Here is a 21,264-nt window from a genome sequence, read left to right as displayed (position 1 = left end):
TCTCCAATATCATACAGATCCCTCACATGCATCACATAAGCATATCCAAACCATTAGACCCAAATTGTTGGGGCATCAATTTTCCCCAAATTTTAAAACAGTTTGCAACTTCAAATTCTAAACAGCTATCAATCATCAGATAAGCTGAAAGGCCATGATTCTGACAAAATATCAAGTAAAAAAGAGAAACCCAAACACATCCCTTTTGCATTCAATTTAATCCAAAAATATATCAGACCCCAAAAAAGGTACCCCAAATTTAAAAGCAATGGGGGGAAAATAAGAGATTTACAAAAACCCTGACACAATTAAAAAAAATGAAATCCCAATGGAGATCAGAAACATAAAGGGAATTTTCCCCCCAACCCCTTTGACCAGAATAGATCAACAACAAAGTACGGCTAAACAAAAAATTCCCCAAAATTGAAAACGAGAACGAATCACACAAATCCTAAAATTTACTGATCTGATAATAAATTATACCAAAATCGTTAACGCCAATTCTGTTAAGGAAAAAGGGAAATCCCCGTAAAAAAGGAAGTGATAAAAGAAACCTAAAAAAAAAGAAAAGGGTTTTTTGAAAATGGGGCGACTGGGAATAAAAGTTGGTCGGGAAAAACCCGGGTTGTGTGCGCTAACCGGTAAATTTTGTCAAAATTAGTAAATTCGGGTATAAAATTAGTCAAATAATTTGGATAAAAAAAATTTAAAATACTATTATAGATGATGAAATGCAACCATTAATCAATACTTTGTCCATGATTCACTCTTTTTTTTTAGTTCTTTTTAATAGAATTTATCCAATTTTAAAAAATTTTTTTCTCTCCAAAAAAGTGTAACTTATTCTCCCTAACAATATTTTAATTATTTTTTTATTTCTTACTTTCTATTTTTCATTAAAACTGATCCAAAATGCCATTTTTTAAGAGGGGGTAAAAGGGGGCATCTTTTTTGCCCCCAAACTTTAAAAAAATCATTTTAAAACCCAACTTTAAAAAATCATTTAGCCCCTAATTGTAATATCATTTGAACTTTTTAATATTTTTGTTTTTTGGGCAAAAATAATTTAATTTTGGGTATATTTTTTAAAAAACTTTTATACTCATATTTTTTATAAATATTTTATTATATTTTTAGAATTTTTAAAATATAATTGATTTTAAAATTATCACTTAATTTTTTAATTAAAGCAAAAAAAGATCCTTATTAAATTTTTTATTATTAAAGAAAAGTTCATTTTTCAATTTTTAAAAATTTTTAATATAAAAATTGAAGAAGCAATTTTACTTGATGTCACATAATTAAGGATAATATTAAAAGGTAAATTTTTATTTTGAAAAATTAAAAATATATTTAAAAAATATTTTTAAAAAAAATGAGTATATGAAAATTTTTTAAAAACCCTTTAAGAGGGATTTTTCCCAAAAAAATTAAATGAAAAAACTTCAAATATTAACCCCATTTGGGCTTTGGGTATTTTTAAAGTTCCACCTAAAAGATACTTTTAAGTTTGGTTAAAAAAAATGTTTCCTTATAATATAGTACTCACTTCCCCTCAAGTAAGATAACCCTTTTTAGGACATCAATTTATACAAAATCTTATTTCAAGGAATTTATGAAGAGAGACAAAAAGGTTTATCAAGTGTTTAAAAGTAGTGCTCTTTTCATCAGTGAATAGAAGTTTCTTTTCGCAACGAGTTTTAGAAAATGTTAAGAAAAGTAAGTGGAAAAAGTTACGCATATGAGCCACTTATATATACTCCATTCTTCTCGAAAAGTATAAATTATTTCCTTATTAGTAAATCCTTGAAAAGTATGAACTTTTTAAATGTGAAATAGTTAAACAATACATTATCCTTACAAATCATTTTATTTATCAAGGACTTCATCGCCACAGAGGCTGAGGAGATTTGAAAATATTGTTGTAGCCAAGAATGTGTCTATTGTGATTCAAAAGAAATTTCATCTAGGTGTATGGATCCATGCATGTTCTCCTAATTACCCATGCATATTGGAAATGTGAAAGTGGAACATTCTATGTGCGATTTGGGTGCATCTATTAATATTCCATCTTTATATGTGTACAATAGATTAACTAACATTGAGTTGGTTGACACTACAAGTAGCAATTCAACGGTTGATAAATCACGCATATGTTTGAGGATTTTGAGGATGTTCTTATCAAGGTTCTTGGTTTCTTATATCCCACTTATTTTTACATTAATAAAAGAGTGAACTACAAAAATAGTCCTAGATTTTTAAATATCAATAAATTTTTTAATGAAAACTATTAATTCATGGACACTATAAATATTGATTAAAACTATTAATTTTTGTTATTTAATATAATATTCAATTGAATTGAAGAAGTACAGAAAAATAATATTAATCATGATGGGAAAATAAGAGTTATTCTATTTAGCCTCCGGTCGGTTGTTATAATTGCTTGTGATTAAATATTATGAAGTTGACTAAAAATTTGATCCTACTTAAAATTTTATATAGGAGTATTTTTGTTGAAATTTTCTAGTAAATTTTGATTGTTTTCAAATTAATAAAAAAAATCGAATTATATTTTAAATATATTATTATATATTTTTATCCTATAAATTTAGTATATTATATCATATATATAATATATATTCTTCTAATATATTTTTATATAATAAAATTATATATATTATATTAATTTTATATTATATATATTTATATTCTATTAGTATATATAAAATAAAATAAATTAGATATATTAAAATATACTATTTTTTTCGGTTTTTCGGTTTTGTTTTGAAATTTTGGTTTTTTGGTTTGTTCGGTTTTTTATGTTCGGTTTTCGGTTTTTCGATTTTTGGTTTTTCGATTTTTCGGTTCGGTTCGGTTTCAATTTTAGCCTAAATTCGTTTTTAGGCCGGTCTGCTCGCCCAAACCGAACCAAACCCGAATGCACACCCCTACATTAGATGCATATTTATTTCAGAATAAATTGTGTTATATAATCTATTTATGATTAAAGCTATTTAAATATTGATTAAAACTAAGGCGTTGTCTTACATAGTACTATACACTATCAAATATTGATTATAACTATTAATTTTTGCTATTTAATAATTTTTATAATTAAAAAATTTATTGATATTTAAAATTAAAATTTAAAATTTTGTAAAATTAAATCTAATATTGAAATAAAAAAAAAAAATTCGTGAAGGATAACAAAATGGAAGAAGAATGATAATTTTGAAATAATATCAAAGTTAGTACATAATTAAAATAATATCGATTTAAAATGTTAAAATTTAAAAAAGACCAAACCCAAAACCCCCCCAAAAAATAAAAATTCAAAGGGTATTTTCAGCCCCAAAAAAAAGCCAAAAGGCCCAATTTCAAGATAAACCCTCCCGGGGAACTATTATTTTTAAAGTCAAGGGATTTAGAAAAAAAAAACCCCTTTTAAAAAGTGACCATTTTTTTTTCATTTTTAAAAAAATGAATTTACTTTTTAAGATTCTAGTGGGGTGTTTTTGGGATGGTCGGCCCTTTAAAAATCACCGTAATAACTAATAAAATAACTTTAAATAAAAAACCAATTTCCCATGACCCGTTTTACTTTAGCCCATGTATGCACATAGGTTCGTTCAAGAAATGTCTTCGAACAACCAACCGGGCACTTGTCTAAGCACGTCTTTTTGGAACACCACCCCAATGAACACATGTCTATTTTGTGCCTCCTTTAACAAAATTTAGCCCCCAAATGTTAAAATCTTGTCTTTTTGGAAAAAAACTTTCCTCCCCGTTTTAAAACTTTTTTTTGGGGATTTTTTAAATTTTTTTCGCTTCTTTTTTATTTTATAATTTTTTTTTTCCTTTTTTATCCCCCCACTCAAAATATTCATATTTTTGGAAACTTTTTAAATTTGAAGAAAAAAGGTTAAAAGACAAAAAAATTTTAAAAAAAAATTAATATTAAAAAGACAAGAGTTTTGGAGATTTATTTCCAAACATAAAAAAAATTTTGGGAGATTCAATATAGAGAAAAAAAATGGATATCTCAAAAAGTCGTAAACATTTTCCCGATAAAATCAATTTGGGTGGTTCTACCAAAGTTATTTGATCGGATAAAAAAAAGTATTTAAAATCTATAGGGGTTTTTCCCGAGATAAACCCGACAATTGATCGTTTTTTGAAGAAGAGGGAAACGAGGGAAAATGTTGACAAAAAGGCATCCGGGGGGAAAAAATTAAACCCGGGAAAAACTAATTTTAAAAGGTTTCTAAATTGAAAATTTAACCTTTCGATTTTAAAAAAATTACATTTTCGGATGAATTTTCCAAAAAAATTTTACCCGGGGCCCGGGGGCCTTTGGACCCCCCAAGGGGGCGCTCCCCCCGGGACCCCCGTTTCAACCCCCCTGCTTGGGGCCTTCGCCCCAACATCATAATAAACCAAAAAAGCGTACCCGAACTCCATATTTAAAAATTATGTATCATTATAAAAATTTCCCACCCCCCCCAATTAATCCAATTACATAAAATATCCAACAATCCCCCCCTTTATTTTAGTGCAATTTTTGATTAACTAAAAAATTTTGTTTCAAACATTCAAGTTTTGATAAATGAAATATCGTAAGTTTAATTTCCATATTAGTACATTACACATTCCAAATTTTCCCGAATACCCCCGGGGTGTCTCAAAGGGTTTAACCCCGGGAACTCACATTGAATACACGGGATAATGTACAAAAAAGGGTTTTCATACAATATGTTCTATTTTGGACACTATATTTTTACTAGCCTATGCCCTTTTATCCTTCATAAACACGCCGAAACAAGCCCGGGGGTTTTTGAAGGGGTTAAACTTCATGCTTATATGGGGCTCCTTTATTCTTGCACCTACATTTGCAATTTTTAAAAAGAACTAAAGAATATATATAAACCTTTTGTAGGTCCAAAAAACCTTGGGACGATTTTCAAATGTGTTCCAACCTTCAAATATTAAGTCTTCCACATTTTCCCCCTCGTTTTCAGTATAAACAAAGGGGAATTGGGTATCTTAATATCAAAAAATTTGTGGGGGATTTTAACCCCAACCCTTTTAAAAGGATTTGTACAAAATTCTATTTAAACCCCTTGGTTAGATGATCGCTGTTATCAAGGATTTCCCAAAAATTTCCACAAACTTTCACACCATCCATAATAAGTTCAAAATCATGCTATGTCTAACACCTAAGGTTCTTGATTTTCCATTAAAACTTACTATATCCCTTTAAACAAGGGGTTTAATTCCATTCCATTGATAGAATGGGTGAAAATGGTTTAGGCCACAATGGAATTTCATATTTAAATTTTTTAGTCATTCGGCCTTTTTCCCGCCCCCGCTAATGCCACAAACTCCACCCCATTGTTAAATTGGGCAAGTTTGTTTGATGCCCAACATATAACACCACCTTGGCCCGGGAAAACCCAACCACTTGGGAAGAATGGGGGTCTTCCCTTTGGTGATCCAAATTTGATCCAAAAACCTTCAAGAACAAGGAAACCAATAAGTCAACTTATAATCCATGTTTCCTTTTTACCCTTAAAAATGATTCATTGCTGTAAAAGGATTAAACTTTGGGTTAAGGAAACGACTCAATTTTCCAACTGCAAAGGCTTTTCGGGTCTAGTACTAATCATAGATTTCATTAGTGATCCAATAGCCTTAATTTCCCGTTTTTCCGAACCCTTTAATTTGGCAAGAAGTTTTTACTAGGATCAAAAATATTTCTGGGCCCCGAAGTTGAACTTTCCAAAACTTTTTCAATAAATGTGATTGAGAAATGGAAATTCTTTGTTCTCCATGTGTGATCTTTTTACCAAAAACCATCAGCCCCTTTCCCCATGTCTTTCATTTCAAACTCGATGACAAAAAATTTTCGTTTTTCAACTTGATCTTGGTCAAACACTAAAAACTTTTGTTTTCCACATATGGCAAAAAGATCCCCCTTTTCCCAAAAAAGCATCAAATTTCTTTACAAACTTTCCCTGGTTTAATACAAAAACCCTTCGGGCAACACCACGTCATCAAATTTTGGGTGCCATTGCTTTGGGGGTTTCTTTTTGTCCATAAAGAGATTTTCCAACTTACAAACCTTATGTTCAATTTTAAAAATTTTTAAAGCCTTCGTTTTGTATAAATTTTTCTTCATTTAATTCACCATTCAAGAAACAGTTTTTAAAATCCATTTGGGAATTAAAGATTATGCATTTGCAAAAGGGTAACAATAATCTAATTGTGGAAATCCTCGCAAGGGGCATAAGATCAAAGAATTAATGCCTTCCCTTTTCTAAAGCCTTGGGTAATCAATTTGGGTTTATATTTGTCTATGCTTCCATCCACCCTTTATCTTTGTTTTTAAGATCCATTTGCTATTTAAAGCTTCCAAACCGGGGGTAACCAAATAAGTACCATTTTGGGTTATAGAATCCATCTCCCTGGATTGTCTTTCCCAAAAAACCCCGGCCTTGTTCTTTTAGGTTCTTGGGTCATCACCAATATAAAACAATATTTTTAATTTTTAATTTTTATTTCTTTATCCTTCAAGTAAGTACAATTGGAAACTTTTAAAAAGACTTTTGTTTTTCTTTCTTTTTCTACTTCTCCTAGCATCGAGGGTATCCATCACTTTTTTCCCTTTCATCATCGTAGTTACTAGACTTTGCAACCAAAAACCCCCGGTTTAGGTATAGACGTGAATCCCCCCCAAAATTACATCCTCGACTCAATAATAATGGGGGAAAAAAGTCATTTTGGGTTTTAAGACATAGAACCTATAACAAACAAAATTTTTTCCAAAACCCCGTAAAACACAATCTATACCTCTTTGACCTATGTTTTTCATTTTTTAGGGGCCCTTAGTCTTACCACCGCCGACAACCCCAAACTCTAAGATAACTCAATTTTGGTGGTTTCTTATGCCAAAGTTTATAAGGGGGGATTTTGTTCCTTTTTTTAGGAACTCATTCAACAAAAAAAGGTTTTAAAATACCCAACCCCAAAAACCTTCACTTAGCCGGTAATAACACAACATTAATTAATCATTTTTTCAACGTTTATTCTTTCTTTCAGCTACACCATTTTGTTGTGGTGTATATGGAGCAGTCATTTGATGTACTATACCAGTCGACTCAATACGCTGGATCATAATACTCACCTCCCCTATCAGTGCGAAGAGTTTTAATCTTCACACCATGATAAAGCTCTACACTTTCTTTAAAGATTTTAAATTTATCAAGAGCTTCATCTTTGGAATGACAGGGATAGACATGGCAAAATCTAGTAGCATCATCAATAAAAGTAACTACATACTTTTTATTACCAAGAGATGGAGTCGAATGAAAATCACACAAATCACTATGTATAAGTTCTAATACCTTAGTTTCTTTATTGACATTCTTATTGAAAGGTTGTCTAGTTATCTATACTAATATAAAAGCCGAGTTTTTGGCATAGTTTTGAATATTTATTAATTTTGGGTATTATTGCAATTAATCTAAATTTAATTTTAGATGCAAATTTTAAAGCGACAATTTCGCAGGTATTATAAATGTAATCCAGGATAACAAAAAATTAATTTTTACCAATATGCGTTTAGGAATTTGACCAACTTAATTGTCCTTGAACGTTACAAATTTTTCAAACTTAAATTGAATCAACCGTGCATGTCTTTTTTGCAAATATTTGCATGGAGTAATTATTAAATCAATGTGATGCCGTTGCACAATTGAAATTAATATTAGTTAATGCTTATAATGCCTAATTATTGCCCCGCTTTGCTTCATATGTATATTTAAATATCGAGTCCTCATTTTCAACCTCCAATTTTATGGTCATTTTCTTTCTAAGTTTTCTCTTTTGTTCTTTTCTTATTTGTTTATGCTTTCTAATTAGGTTTATTCGTGTTTATGCCTTCTTTTAGAGTTTAGGGATTCTGCTTTGAATACAATTGATATGTCACTGGAAGAAAAAAGAGAGCAACAAAAGGATGGAGTTTTGCATGGCAGCAGTCTTTGTATTTTTTAAAGGTATTATTTTTTCTATTATCTAAAGTTTATTTTGTTATCCTTTGAATGTGCAAGGCTTAATGCAAATAAGCAAGCACTCCATGTCGACAATAATGAAAAATGAGCGTTTAACGGCAAGGTCTTGCAAGGTCAGTAGTTGGGATAACAACACAAATAGGATTTGTTCAATGTTCATCCATGATGTCGATATAATGCTCATATCTTATTGTGTTTCCGTTTCTTATCAATACTTTATATGTTTGAAAATCTTTTATAACCATCATTACTTGTGAATTCAGGCATAATCTTATTTAAGCGTGAAGTAGAAGATGGAGGCGCTACAAGCGTGAAGAAGAGGAAGCTATCATTTTTCTTTTAACCTGATTGACTCTTTTAAATAGAAATAGGTCAATTTGGTAGTTAACTTAATTCAGTTAGTGGGTTTCAATATAAATTAGCGCAATTTATTTAATTCAATCTATATTTGTATTACTGCATTCGGCTAAATTATTTAATGCTAAGAAATTAAGTAGAAGGTTTTAGTTCTTAGGATTTTGGGTTTCCATAATTTTCTATATAGATTTTGGTTTTGAGTTTTAGCATATGGAATTGGATTTCCATTTATAATATTTTGAAAAAATAGGGAATTAGATGCAATAAAAGGTAATATTACTTTTAAATATTACTATATATTAAAATCACATAATTTACATAAATAAATAGAGTTAAATTATTTACTAAATATCTTTCAAGTTTCAATGTATTTCTGTGTGACGTATAAAGAGTACATGTTATATGGATATCTTATTTAAACGTACGAAATATATCAAAAAAAATGTTGGAGCAATATTGAAAAATTAAGAAAATAGGTATGCAAAATAAATATAGAATGACCTCTACTGATAAATTGAGTATATGAATTTATGAAATTTAAATTCTTAATTTTATGTAATTAATATACAAATTTTAATTTAATTTAATTAATTTTAGGTTTATTACTCATACACAATATTTGTGTGTTATATACTGAAGAATTTCTTAAATTTATTACTATTTTTTTGTATAAGAATAAATTATTATTGCATACATATTTATTTATATTAATTTCTTTATAGCATGTAGGTATTGCTTAATTTTTTTAAGATTTAGACAAATATATAAATTTATAATCCGTGCATAGCACGGGTGTTACACTAGTCTTAGTTAATATGCAAGTTTTACACTTTTCACCATTCAACTCAAAAGCTGGTATTAAACTCATTTTCGACATATCTTTCAATCTCTTGTAATGTACATGTCCAAGTCTAGCATGCCACAATTCTGATTTACTAACATGATTACTAGAACTAGTAGAAGTCATGCAAACATAATTTTTAACAAAAGATACATCTAAATTCAACTTAAACATGCCACATAGATAACCAAAACCAATGAAATTACCATGCCTTGATAGAATGAATTATCACTTTCTAATACTTGTTTATAGCCACAACTATTCAATACAATACCAGAAACTAAGTTTTTACGAATTCCAGGTACATAAACTACATTTTCTAACAATAAGGAATTTCCAGAGGTAAATACTAGGCTAACAGATCCTATTCCTTTGATTGGTTCAGTTGCAACGTTGCCCATCTTCAAGGAAGATCCATCTTCAATTGGTTTAAAGTCCTTGAACCATTGACGATCCTTGCATACATGACATGTTGCACCCGAATCAATCCACCATGAGAGATCATCATCCTGCACATAAAATGCTTCAGAGATTATTGATGCATAATAATTCTCAACCGAATTATCATTAGGTACAGAAAACGAACCTGATTGCTTTTCAGGATCCTTGGATCCATTTGGACCAGCCTCGTTTTTCCCTTTTCCTCCACCCTTTCCAGACTTACAATCCTTCTTGAAGTGCCCGGATTTGCCACACTTCCAGCAAGTCAGTTTGGGCTTCTTATTCCCATCCTTATTGTAATTCCCTTGAAACTTCCGTTTCCCTTGAAACTTACGTTTCTCTTTACCAGCCTTTGAGGATTCACCCTCTTCCACCATGTTCACAGAAGAACCAACGATGTTTTTAGTATTACCAACAGAACTCTTTTCCATATCACGTATAGACTGTTCAATCTGGAAATCACTTCCAAGTTCGACCAAGTTCAATTCCTCCTTCTTGTCTTTCAGATTATTTTTAAAATCCTTCTAAGAAGGTGGCAGTTTATCAAAAATACTAGAGACAGAAATGGATTCATCCATTTTCATATCATATTGGGAAAACTGTCCCAATATCCTCAACAACTCGTTGTATTGTTCCATGACAGGCCTCGAATCAACCATTTTATAGTTAATAAAATTACCAACAAGAAATTTCTTGCTAGAAGCATCTTCTGCCATATATTTGGCTTCGAGGGAATCCCACAATTCCTTAGCAGATTCAACATTTTGATACACATCAAATAGGGAATCAGACATACCGTTTAAAATGTGACCCCGACAAATGTAGTCATCGTTCTCCCACTTCATCCGCCTCCTCGTCTGTTCCAGAGTTTCATTTTCAACAGCCTCGGGCATGGGAGTACTCAGAACGTACACCACCTTGAGATTTGTCAGCATGAAATGCATCTTCTTTTGCCAGCGTCTAAAGTCCTGGCCAGCAAACTTATCCAACTTCGCGAAACCTTTCGCTCCTTCCTTCATCGTTTCTTTGTTCGACATAATTGATTTGATCTTTGTTAGGGAGATTCAATATAGAGAACAAAAACGGATATCTGAAAGTCGTGCAAAACACTTTCAGATCAAATCAATTTCGGTGGTTCTACCAAAGTTATTTGATAGGATAAAATTCAGAATATGCAGAAAATTCATATGTGTATTCGAGATGTGAACCAGACGAATTGATCAGATTTTCAAGAAGATGAAACGATGCAGCTGTTGACGAAACAGTGCATCCGTTGGGAAAAATTAACCGAAAATAACTAATTTTCAAAGGTTTCCGAAATTACAAATTAGTCCTTCGATTTTCAGAAATTACATTTTCGGATGAATTTTCTGAAACAGCTTAGGGGCTCTGCCCCTTGGACCCCGCTACCCGGCGCTGCCCCGGACCCCCGTTCATCTGTTTAGGGGCTTCGTCCCTAATATTATAATGAATTCAAATAAACGTGCACTCCGCACTCAATACTTAAATGATGTATCATTATAACAATAACCGATCAATCAAGTTAATCCAATTACACTAAAATATCCAACAGAAAATAGACATTTTGAATGGGATAAACTAATAGACATTTTGAGTGGAATGGAAAGAATATATTTTTTCTTCAGAATTTTATTACACCTGGCATGCATTCTAATTATGAAGTCAGTTAATAAGAGAAACAATAAAGAACAAAATAAGATTCAAGTTTATAAACAAAGTAGTTAAACGGGACTAATCGATAGTACTTAAAAAAGTCAAACCATTCAAATAATAATAAGAATATAAGATTATAAATAATGAAAACTCTAAATATTGTACAAACTCAAAAACTATAATATGGACCATTAAAAAATGTCAACAGATGACAAAAAAGCATCAACGGAAAAATATCAACAGAATTTTAACGGTAGTCAATGATTGATGTTGTGTTGATAGTGTGTTGACATTAAAATCTTGAAATTTTACGTTGTGTTGATATTATATTGAAACTGTGTTGAAGCTGTGTTGGGGAGTTTTGAGTTTGTATTTTATCACTACCTTATATTATTAATTATATTTGTTGTCCCACCTTAAATGAGTAAATTTTTTCATATTGTTATAGGAAAATAATACTCCCTCAATTCCATAGTAATAGGGGGATTTTTACATTTCATCACTACCTTATATTATTAATTATATTTGTTGTCCCACCTTAAATGAGTAAATTTTTTCATATTGTTATGGGAAAATAATACTCCCTCAATTCCATAGTAATAGGGGGGTTTTTCCATTTCCGTCCTTTCCATAGTAATAGAGTCATTTCCCTTTTTAGTAAAAGTCAACACATTTTTCCACACATACTTTACTCTCTCTTACTTTTTTCTCTCGTCATCTCTCTACCTTTTCATTTTCCACTTTATTCTGTCTTTACTTAACTCACCTAACATAATTTTTCTTAATCTTCGCGCCGAAAAGTTTTGCCTCCATTACTATGGAATGGAGGGAGTAGTAAATAAATAGTTAAAATAGAGAAAAAGTATAGTATTAGATATAATAATGCAAATGAGATTCTCATCTTTATTATTATTTAATTTCTCTTTTCTTATTTTTTGTCAATTTTAAATATTTATTATCATTTTCTGAAACACCCGTGAAAAAATAAATGTGTTATTTAAGATGGAACGGATGGAGCGTGATTTGGGTTGAATTTTAATAGATCTTAGGCTGCTTTTTGAAATAAAATGCATTTCGAATGGAATGCCCATCCATCAGTTTTGGACTTTGGGTACAAAATGAATTTCACAGAAATGAAAAAGTTGGTCATACAATAAATCACATGATCCTAAAATTATGATTTAGGAGTGGTCTCAGTAACTGTTAGTACTATAATTCATCGCCTAAAGACCAGCAAACTAAACATCCATTTCCACATAAGTTTAATAAATATGTATCCACTAATTCATATTTCCAATTAGTCCCAAAATGGCATCAAGATGTGCACTCTTTGTGGAAATAATTCTTGCAATACTTCTCCCACCATTGGGAGTCTTCTTCAGAAACGGTTGCTGCAGTGTATGTTTACATATTCTGCAATCTTAGACAGTTGACTATATTTTTTTACACTCTATCTGGATTTGATATTGTGATTGATTGCAGTGTGAGTTCTTGATATGTGTGGTGCTCACACTATTAGGCTATATTCCTGGGATTATCTATGCTGTTTATGCCATCGTGGTACGAGGTAGCCCATGGGATGATGAAGATTATTTGCAGCCTATTAATCCTTAATTCTTCTCTAATCTCAATTACTTAGATTTCAGTAATCTTAAAATATATTGTAACTTACAAATTCATTGTCTTCTTTATCTTTGACAGCACTAAAATCAACTTCTTTTTTTTCTCCAAAATGTTTTGCTCTTCTTCAAATTTTATAATTTTGTTAAATCTTTTCTTTTATAAGAAAAAATAAATGTTAAATACCATCTTCCACAATCTTTATTGGGATTGAAGTAACCGAAATAAATTATATCAAACTTGTGGAGTTCTAAATTATTTAATAACTTCCCTCATGACCTTTGAGCATATGCTACAACGTAACGTGATTAATAGTTGTGAGATTGGATTGAAAATAATGGTGGAATGCTTTGTCACATAATTATGCTTAATTGTGGTTGTTGTAGTATTATAGAGTACCTCCAATTCAACAAAATAAATAAAGACCATTATATGCATGTAACTCTATTTAATAAATACTACTTCCTCCATCCTGGATAATTTATCTGATATTTCCATTTCGATATGTCCCATATAATTTGTCTCATTTCATATTTTACCATTTTTAGTAGTGGACTTCATATTACTCTAACTTATTCTTACTCACCTTTTATTATAAAACTAGTATATTAAAAAAACTCACGTTCATTGTAAATATATTTCCCCAAATTTGAAACACATCAAACCCTATCGTCTCCAAAATTACCTAGCCCACTATCAGCCAATCGCTTGTAGCTTGATACACAAACACACAGGAAAATGTCTTGCTGTATAATATTCTGCGAGATCCTACTCGCAATCTTGCTCCCTCCTCTCGGTGTCTGCCTCCGCCATGGCTGCTGCACGGTAACATGATTTCACTTCTCACGATTCCTTATTTATGATGATTGATTGGATTTTGGACAATCGTTCATTCCATTTGGCCGCAGGTGGAGTTCTTCATTTGCTTGGTGTTGACTATCTTGGGGTATGTACCTGGGATCATCTACGCTCTCTACGCAATCGCCTGCCTTGATCCTGATAGGTTTCGTGGAGAGTACTATGTGCTGGCATGATTCACCCTTTGATTTCTGTTCCTCGATTGATGAATCGTATTACTTCTATGTTAATGTTATTTATTTATTGTGTAATTTTTATGACAGAATTGATTAATGGAGATGCTTGATTCTAGTCCGCTTTGTTAATTGTGCTGCCTTTTCAATTCGTAGCCCATGATTTTGTTGCGCTGCTGATCTAGGTATATGATGCTTTTCCGGTTTGGTAGCTGCTGTTTTTGTTAGGGATTAGGGTTTTAGTCAATGATGTGGAAGAGACACAGAAGCAATCACCATTGCTAATTTTCTTGTATTAGTATATCAACAAATGTAGATTTGGTTTTCCTTAGTTTCTGATGATTAGTTGATCTTGAATCTGCATAGCTTTTCATCATAGACAAGAATCAGGCTATTCAACATCCCCTGAATAGAGGTAACCTGACCATATTGAAGATGCAGTAAGATTCAATCAGGTGATTATGCTGACAATCTAGGGAATTTCGGTGTTGTGATCTAGTGAGCATGAGGTGTAGCCGTGTAGGTCCAATGTATGTGCTATTGTTCATGGCTAGTTCTTGCTCCTCGTTTCTCATAGACTCCGTTGTTGTGAGGTTGTAACGAAGACAAAAGCTGCTACTTATTAGGGTGATTTGCTCAGCTTCTCTTGTAGCACTTCTCTTTTATAACATAGCCCTGTTGTCTTCCATTTGAAACTTTTTCTATAAACCTGATCTCTACACGTCTTGTTTTTCACTATGCGCTGCATTTTTTAATATCTTGAAGACTAAGGAGACGTTTACTTGAGTGATACGATAGAATCAGCATAGCTTTTCATGTCTAGTGAGCATGAGGCGTCCAATGTATAGTGGTATTGTTCATGGCTAGTTCTTGCTCCTCGTTTCTCGTAGACTCTGTTGTTGTGAGGTTGTAACTAAGGCAATAGCTGCTGCTGATTGAGGTGATTTGCTCAGCTGCTTTTGTAGCACTTCTTTTATAACGTACCTCGTCTTCCAATTGAAACTTTTTCTATAAACCTGATCCCTACACGTCTTGTTTTTTACTGTGCGCTGCATTCTTTAAAATCTTGAAGACTAAGGAGACGTTTAATTGAGTGATACTATAGATTGATAAAATATTGGATTGAGTAGTTGAAGGATAAGATGGTCAAACAAACTCAAAATTAATAAATCTGTCAATGTAAACAATGGATTAGCGGAGATTATTTATATCAATATATCTCACCACTCAAAGTAAACAGCCCTTAATTGGCATGTTTTGATCTTGCATATTAAGTTAGAGACTTGTTTCTTTCTAATCTGATCGGTTTAAGCCATGAGATTTATGCTGGTTAAGTTTGCAGTGTTCATAGTGATACTGGTTTTAGGTCTCTGTTGTGGATTGTGCCTCTAGATTCTGTGTAATTATTTGACACTTTCACCTAGAAAATTCTTGCATCCTTCCATAATACACTCTTTTGGAGTAGTTTCTGGTATATTCATCTACTTGAGGAGTAATCAATGGGATGGTCTGAAGGTCTGGTACTTAGTGACATGGTTTTGTTGATATGAGAGCATGAGACAGGTTTTTGTTGTAGTCTTTGTAATAAAAATTGCACAACATAGAATCGTTTTGTGGTTTCAAGTGTGGTACTGGCACTGATCGTATCAATTGATGTCGTACTACTCATGGCTGTTGTCGCTTGCAACGGTTGGAGTCGATCCACTGCTTGTGGAGCACTGGCAGCCAACGATACTTTGGGCGCTTCGGTTGGCCATTTTTCTATGCTTTCTACCCTGCCCACTTTTCGTAGCACACCTTCTTCGAAATAATAGTGTACTTGATAGACTTGTAGTTCTCGGTTTGGTAGGACGCAATTGTCTTGCGGAGAATATCTGCCTTGTTTGCGACGCGCCTCCATTCGTACTTCAAGTTGTCGGTGTCACATCATGTTTGGATTTCTTGGTTTACCTAGTTGAAACCAGATTGAAGCATTTTATATGTGCTCTCTGGGTGCCTTAAGGAGTATCTCGTTGTACCTATTGACAGGTTTCTCCCAAAAAGGCTTTTTTTTTTTTTTTTTTTTTTTTTTTTTTTTTTTTATCGATTGTATCTTTGCTTGTATCACATAAACTTTAAGGGGTTGTTCGGTTTGCAAGATTGTATTCCGAGATTAAATATGTAATGTGTTTGGTTCATGAGATAACTCAATTCTAGATGGATAATCATGAGATAATTAATACTCATATGACTAAAATAATTTCATAGCTCAATCATAAATTATATCTTGGTATTATTTTATTTAGGAAATCGAACCCCGCTTGAAAGTCTCCTTGATGTCTTCACAGTGTGAACTACACTCGTACAGCGCGTGTGTAAACCTTAGGGATAGGACAGGCCGACAGGCCGTTGAAAAGTTGGAAGACCTTGGATTCTTGGAGTTGGCATTCCAAAGTACAAACTGTTTGATTGTATGATAGTACAATGTTCCGATTGTGGCATCTTGATCAAAGCCAGACCATAGTGGAAATGGAAAATGAAATAGAAAAATTGAGAATATTAAGACGATTGAGAAAAAAATTAAAGGAATTTGGAAAATACGAAGAAGATGATTATTTTAAAGTGTGAAGAGCTAGTAAGAGAAGTGAGGTATTTATACGAAAGGTCAAGGTTAAAAGAAAAATTTTGTACTCCGAGATACTTTTTCCTTAGTGACGAAATTTATGGAAATTATTTTGAAAAGTCTTCTATCTTTAACGGGATGAGATTAATTTTCCATAAACAAAATATTAAGTATCACAATAAGTGTCACATTTTGTCATTTCGATCCATTTCAAAAAGAGTTAAATTTTATTTTTATCATAAATGGTAAATAAATCTCACATTTCACCAACTAATTCTACTCATATTTTATTATAAAATTAATATATATAAGTGGAATCATAGTCATTAACTTATTCAACCCACTTTTTTTACTCCTTCCGTTCACGAATAAAAGTCTCGTTTTTCCATTTTTGTTTGTCCATAAATAAGAGTCCCGGTTCATAATTATCATAAATGGTAAAGAGACCCCATATTCCACTAATTCATTCCACTCACATATTATTTAAAACTAATATATACTACAAGTGAGGCCATATATTCACTAACTTTCTTCCATCCATTTTTCTTAATATTTTTTTTAAAACCGGTGCCATTTAGGAATGAGACACTTAATGTGGGACGGAGGTAGTACTTGTTTTTATTATTCTTATTTTATTATCCAAAAAACAACTCGCAATTCCCCTTCGGTCTCAAAGAAATGGATGAGGAAAAGAAATCGGAGAGGGAGAGTAGAACCAGCGAGTCGGAGTGGGCCGAGTTGACTCACGAGTGCCTCATCAACATCCTCTTCCGCCTCTCCTTGGAGGACCGATGGCGGGCAGCTATGCGCGTGTGCAAAGCGTGGCATCAAGCCTGCAAGGATCCCTACCTCAATTCGGTTCTCGACCTCGAATCTCATTTCGTCCCTGCCAATGAATTACCCCGCTTCTGGACTCCCGACTTCGAGCGCAGGGTTGATAATATGCTCCGATCCGTCGTCGTTTGGAGCTCAGGTTCCCTCACTCAGATCCGCGTTAGGCATTGCTCCGATCGATCTCTCGCCCTTGTTGCCCAAAGGTATCCTCCTTTTTATTTGATTCATTTGATTTAATTTATTTTTATCTGGAAATTGATTGATTAAATTATACCTTTTTGATCATTTCCTTTCCTACTTTGTTGATCGGAACTCGACTTGCAGATAATTATATTTATCCATGACTGCCGATTAGTAGCTTTTAGTGTAGCTCTGTAATTGTTTGATTGGAAGCTCGTTTAGATTGATAGTTGAATGTGTTATCGTAGGTCTAACCTTTGATTGGCAAGTCAAAAAATCAAAATTAAACTACACGAAACCCTGACCCCCAAACCAAAACCACAAAGGGGACAAAAAATCAAAATCAAAATCAAAATCAAAATCAAAATCAAACTACTCGATGCTGTCATAGTTGTCGGTTTTGGCTTGGCTGGCGCCCATCGCCACAGGCTCACCGTTGATGCAGATACGGGAGTTTGGGGGTGTGGATGAAGTGATGGGATAAAAAGTGGAGAGCTATTAGAGATTCAGAGCGCAAGCTGATGCCATTCATATTCGGGTTTCATAACGAAAACCCTATTTTATAGCTATTTGGATTTCTAAATGTTTACCTTCAAAGGTATGGAATTGGAATTGAGTTCCATTTCCAAATCTGAAAATTTTGTGTTACAAAACAGTTGATTTGGAATTGAAGTTCCATTTCCAAATCCAAGCCCCCAATTCCATGGTACAAGTAAATTGTTCTCAAGATAAATGATGTGAGGTTGTGGTATGGATTAAATCATGAGCGATATTCTGAATATTTTTAATTGCCATTGTGTCATTCAACCTATGTAATTATTGACTAATGCATAGTGCTACTTATTCCAAATATCTCAGTTCTTTACTGAACTTATTAATGTCTCTTTGTCTGAAATATTAAATAGTTGATGTGCAGTTTGTCCGATTATCTTTTAGTTGTAAAGAAGCAATTTTGATTTAGCTTTACCATAAACGGCCCAAAAGGTTAACAAAGTCTTAAATTTTACCTATGAATTGGAACCTGCAGATTATCACTCTTCTTACCATAATTCCAGCTTTAACCTTAACAGATTAGAAACTTTCATTTTGTTCTGCCATTTCGTTTGCTATCCTTGTTGTCACTTATCCACAGATTACATGTCATCATGTATCTTGTTTTAACTTTCAATGCAGGCTAACATAAGTGTTGTATGTTTGCATAACGTATGCTCTTGTTTTATATTATTTGTTGGTATAAAATTTGACATCTTTCACTTTGTTTGGTCGGTAAGGTCCATAAGCATAAGAGAGAAACTGTTGTTTTGTGGTTTTGCAGGTGCCCGAATCTTCAAATTCTTTCTATCAGGAGCTCTCCTCATGTTACCGATGCAATCATGGCTGAAATAGCTTCTGGATGCCCCAAGATCGAGGAGCTCGACATCAGCTACTGCTATGAAATATCTGACAAATCTCTGGCAATCATAGGCGCTCGTTGTCCAAATCTGCATGTGCTTAAGAGAAACCTAATGAACTGGCTGGATCCTTCCCAGCATGTAGGAATTGTCCCCAACGAATATCTAAATGCATGTCCTCAGGATGGGGATTCAGAAGCTGCCGCCATCTCAAGATGTATGCCTCATCTTCTCCATCTTGAACTCAGATTCTTAAAGTTGACAGCAAAAGGGGTCACTCTAATCTCTGAAGGGTGTAAGGAGCTGGAGTACATCGACTTATCTGGGTGTGCAAATGTGACTAGTCGAGATATCGCTTATGCATCTCTCAATTTGAAAAACTTGAAAACCATCAAGAAGCCCAACTTTTATATCCCAAGGTCATCTTTCCACGCAGAAAGATATGGGCATTGGCAGTTGTACGACGAGCGGTTTCAAACAGATGTATTCAGAATTTGATGGAGATGAAGGTACAGTGACAGGTTGTGTTTCTCTATTTTGTGTATATATCGTTGGACCCTAGCTTTGTGAAGCGTTTGTATCAGCAAATTCAAAATTGCAACTTCTTTGTTCTATGTTTTGTTACTTATTGTAAATTTACTAGATTTTATAACATTGTTTGATCATATTGTTGTCACTAAAATCCCGCAGTATGCCTTAAAATCGCAACGAATGCTTTTTATCGTGGCATTTCATCGTTTTCACACAAATTTTTACTTTGGCTTTATTCAACTCAATGAACCATTTGTAAGGACTCATTTCCCCTTTCCTGGCTCTGTAAATATGATTGCCCATATATATTTTTGCCTCTGTAAATATGATTGCCCGGCTCCATCCCTGGTATAGACGACTTGAACGATGGATGGAATTTTAAATATATTTTGAGCATGAAATCAATCAAATAATTCACCATTTAAGCAACATTTCGGCCACAAGGAGAACTTAAAAAACTGTTAATCTACACAAGTTTGCATGAAGAGTAAGAAATCCATTTAAGCAACATTTCGGCCACAAGCAACATCTGAATTGATTGTGGAAAGGAAAAATGGTGAATAATTCAAGTTTATCATCATCAACCAACTCACGCTACAATGCTAGAAATAAAAAGAAAGATCAGCTTATGATTATGTTAAAGAAAATCAACCAACTAACTATAGAATGATGATATATGGAACTGAAATATAAAAGAAAATCCCAACAATCTTGGTAATACTCCTCACCTGCCTTATAGCCAAAATGGTCTCGTCAAAATTGGCAGGCGCTTTTGGCAAATCAATAGCGAGATCATGCAGTGATGCAGCATATAATTATAGGAGGAATCCAGTAATATTATTGTAGCAGTAGACCAATAGGTTGGACACAAGTGAAATCGCCTCTTTGACAACCTGAAGGTGATAGGCAGGGGACTTCAATTCTTCAACGTATTGCGAAGCCTCATCCAAAAGTCGGACGCTGAAGTATTCCTCAAGAAGCGACACTGTCTTCCTCTTAAATCATCATTGTGGTTCGAATTTGTAGTTATTGGAGCTGATGGTTTTTCAGTAACAGAGGGTACCAGCAAAAGGTCCAGATTATAGGTAACAAACACTGATTAAACTAAGCTAAAATTGGAGAAAACTGTAATTATTCTAATTCGCCAGTCGTATGAAGAAAAATAAGCTATGTGTTCACCACAAGCATGTCATGCTGAGAGCAGCTTCACATGACGAGGCTAAACAGAAACTAAACCTCATCGAACACAAATCCAGCTAAGAAAGTCATTATTACAAGCTTAATCCCAATTATCATATCCGCAGGTTTCTTCTTTTGCACACCCACCTAAACCCTATGTATTGCTTTATGTCCATATTTTACAGCAAATACACTCCTTAAGTGCACTGCCAAGAATTACTTATTATTCCTTCCAAATAACCAACTGATGAAATAGCAAATTGCGTACTACTTAATTTTCCTTCCAATTTCATAACTTAATATTTTCAATAAATTGTATATTAGCATAGTATAAATCTATCAATGGTGATCAGATTTTAACGAAGTATACTACTCTCTTCGTCTCATTCTAAGTGACACATTTCCTTTTTTGAGATCTTCAACTCTAAATAATATTAGGTCATTTCTAAATATGAAAACATCACTCTCTCTACTTACCCATAAACCAACATTACATAAAACCTCATGCCGA

General features: G+C 33.0%; 2 protein-coding genes and 1 long non-coding RNA gene across 3 annotated transcripts; all 3 read left to right on the top strand.

The window, feature by feature from the left end:
- The first annotated feature begins 7,645 nt into the window (after positions 1 to 7,645).
- LOC125186056 lies at positions 7,646 to 8,533 on the top strand. Its single transcript, XR_007170354.1, has 2 exons — positions 7,646 to 8,057; positions 8,336 to 8,533. It is a non-coding gene; the product is annotated as an uncharacterized LOC125186056 (long non-coding RNA).
- A 5,098-nt stretch (positions 8,534 to 13,631) lies between these two features.
- On the top strand, positions 13,632 to 14,154 carry LOC125190261 (UPF0057 membrane protein At2g24040-like). The gene is made up of 2 exons (XM_048087517.1): positions 13,632 to 13,830; positions 13,914 to 14,154. Exons 1-2 carry the CDS (start codon positions 13,744 to 13,746, stop codon positions 14,037 to 14,039), a joined length of 213 nt encoding a protein of 70 aa, XP_047943474.1. The 5' UTR covers positions 13,632 to 13,743; the 3' UTR covers positions 14,040 to 14,154.
- A 3,141-nt stretch (positions 14,155 to 17,295) lies between these two features.
- LOC125190962 (F-box protein SKIP1-like) lies at positions 17,296 to 19,708 on the top strand. The gene is made up of 2 exons (XM_048088396.1): positions 17,296 to 17,675; positions 18,968 to 19,708. The coding sequence occupies exons 1-2, from the start codon at positions 17,317 to 17,319 to the stop codon at positions 19,539 to 19,541; spliced, it is 933 nt and encodes a 310-aa protein (XP_047944353.1). The 5' UTR covers positions 17,296 to 17,316; the 3' UTR covers positions 19,542 to 19,708.
- The last annotated feature ends 1,556 nt before the right edge of the window (positions 19,709 to 21,264 follow it).

The sequence above is a fragment of the Salvia hispanica genome, chromosome 5 (assembly GCF_023119035.1).
Source record: "Salvia hispanica cultivar TCC Black 2014 chromosome 5, UniMelb_Shisp_WGS_1.0, whole genome shotgun sequence".
Classification (NCBI taxonomy): Eukaryota; Viridiplantae; Streptophyta; class Magnoliopsida; order Lamiales; family Lamiaceae; genus Salvia; species Salvia hispanica.
The sequence above is the reverse complement of the archived record's forward strand: the minus strand, read 5'-3'. Positions and strand labels throughout refer to the sequence as shown.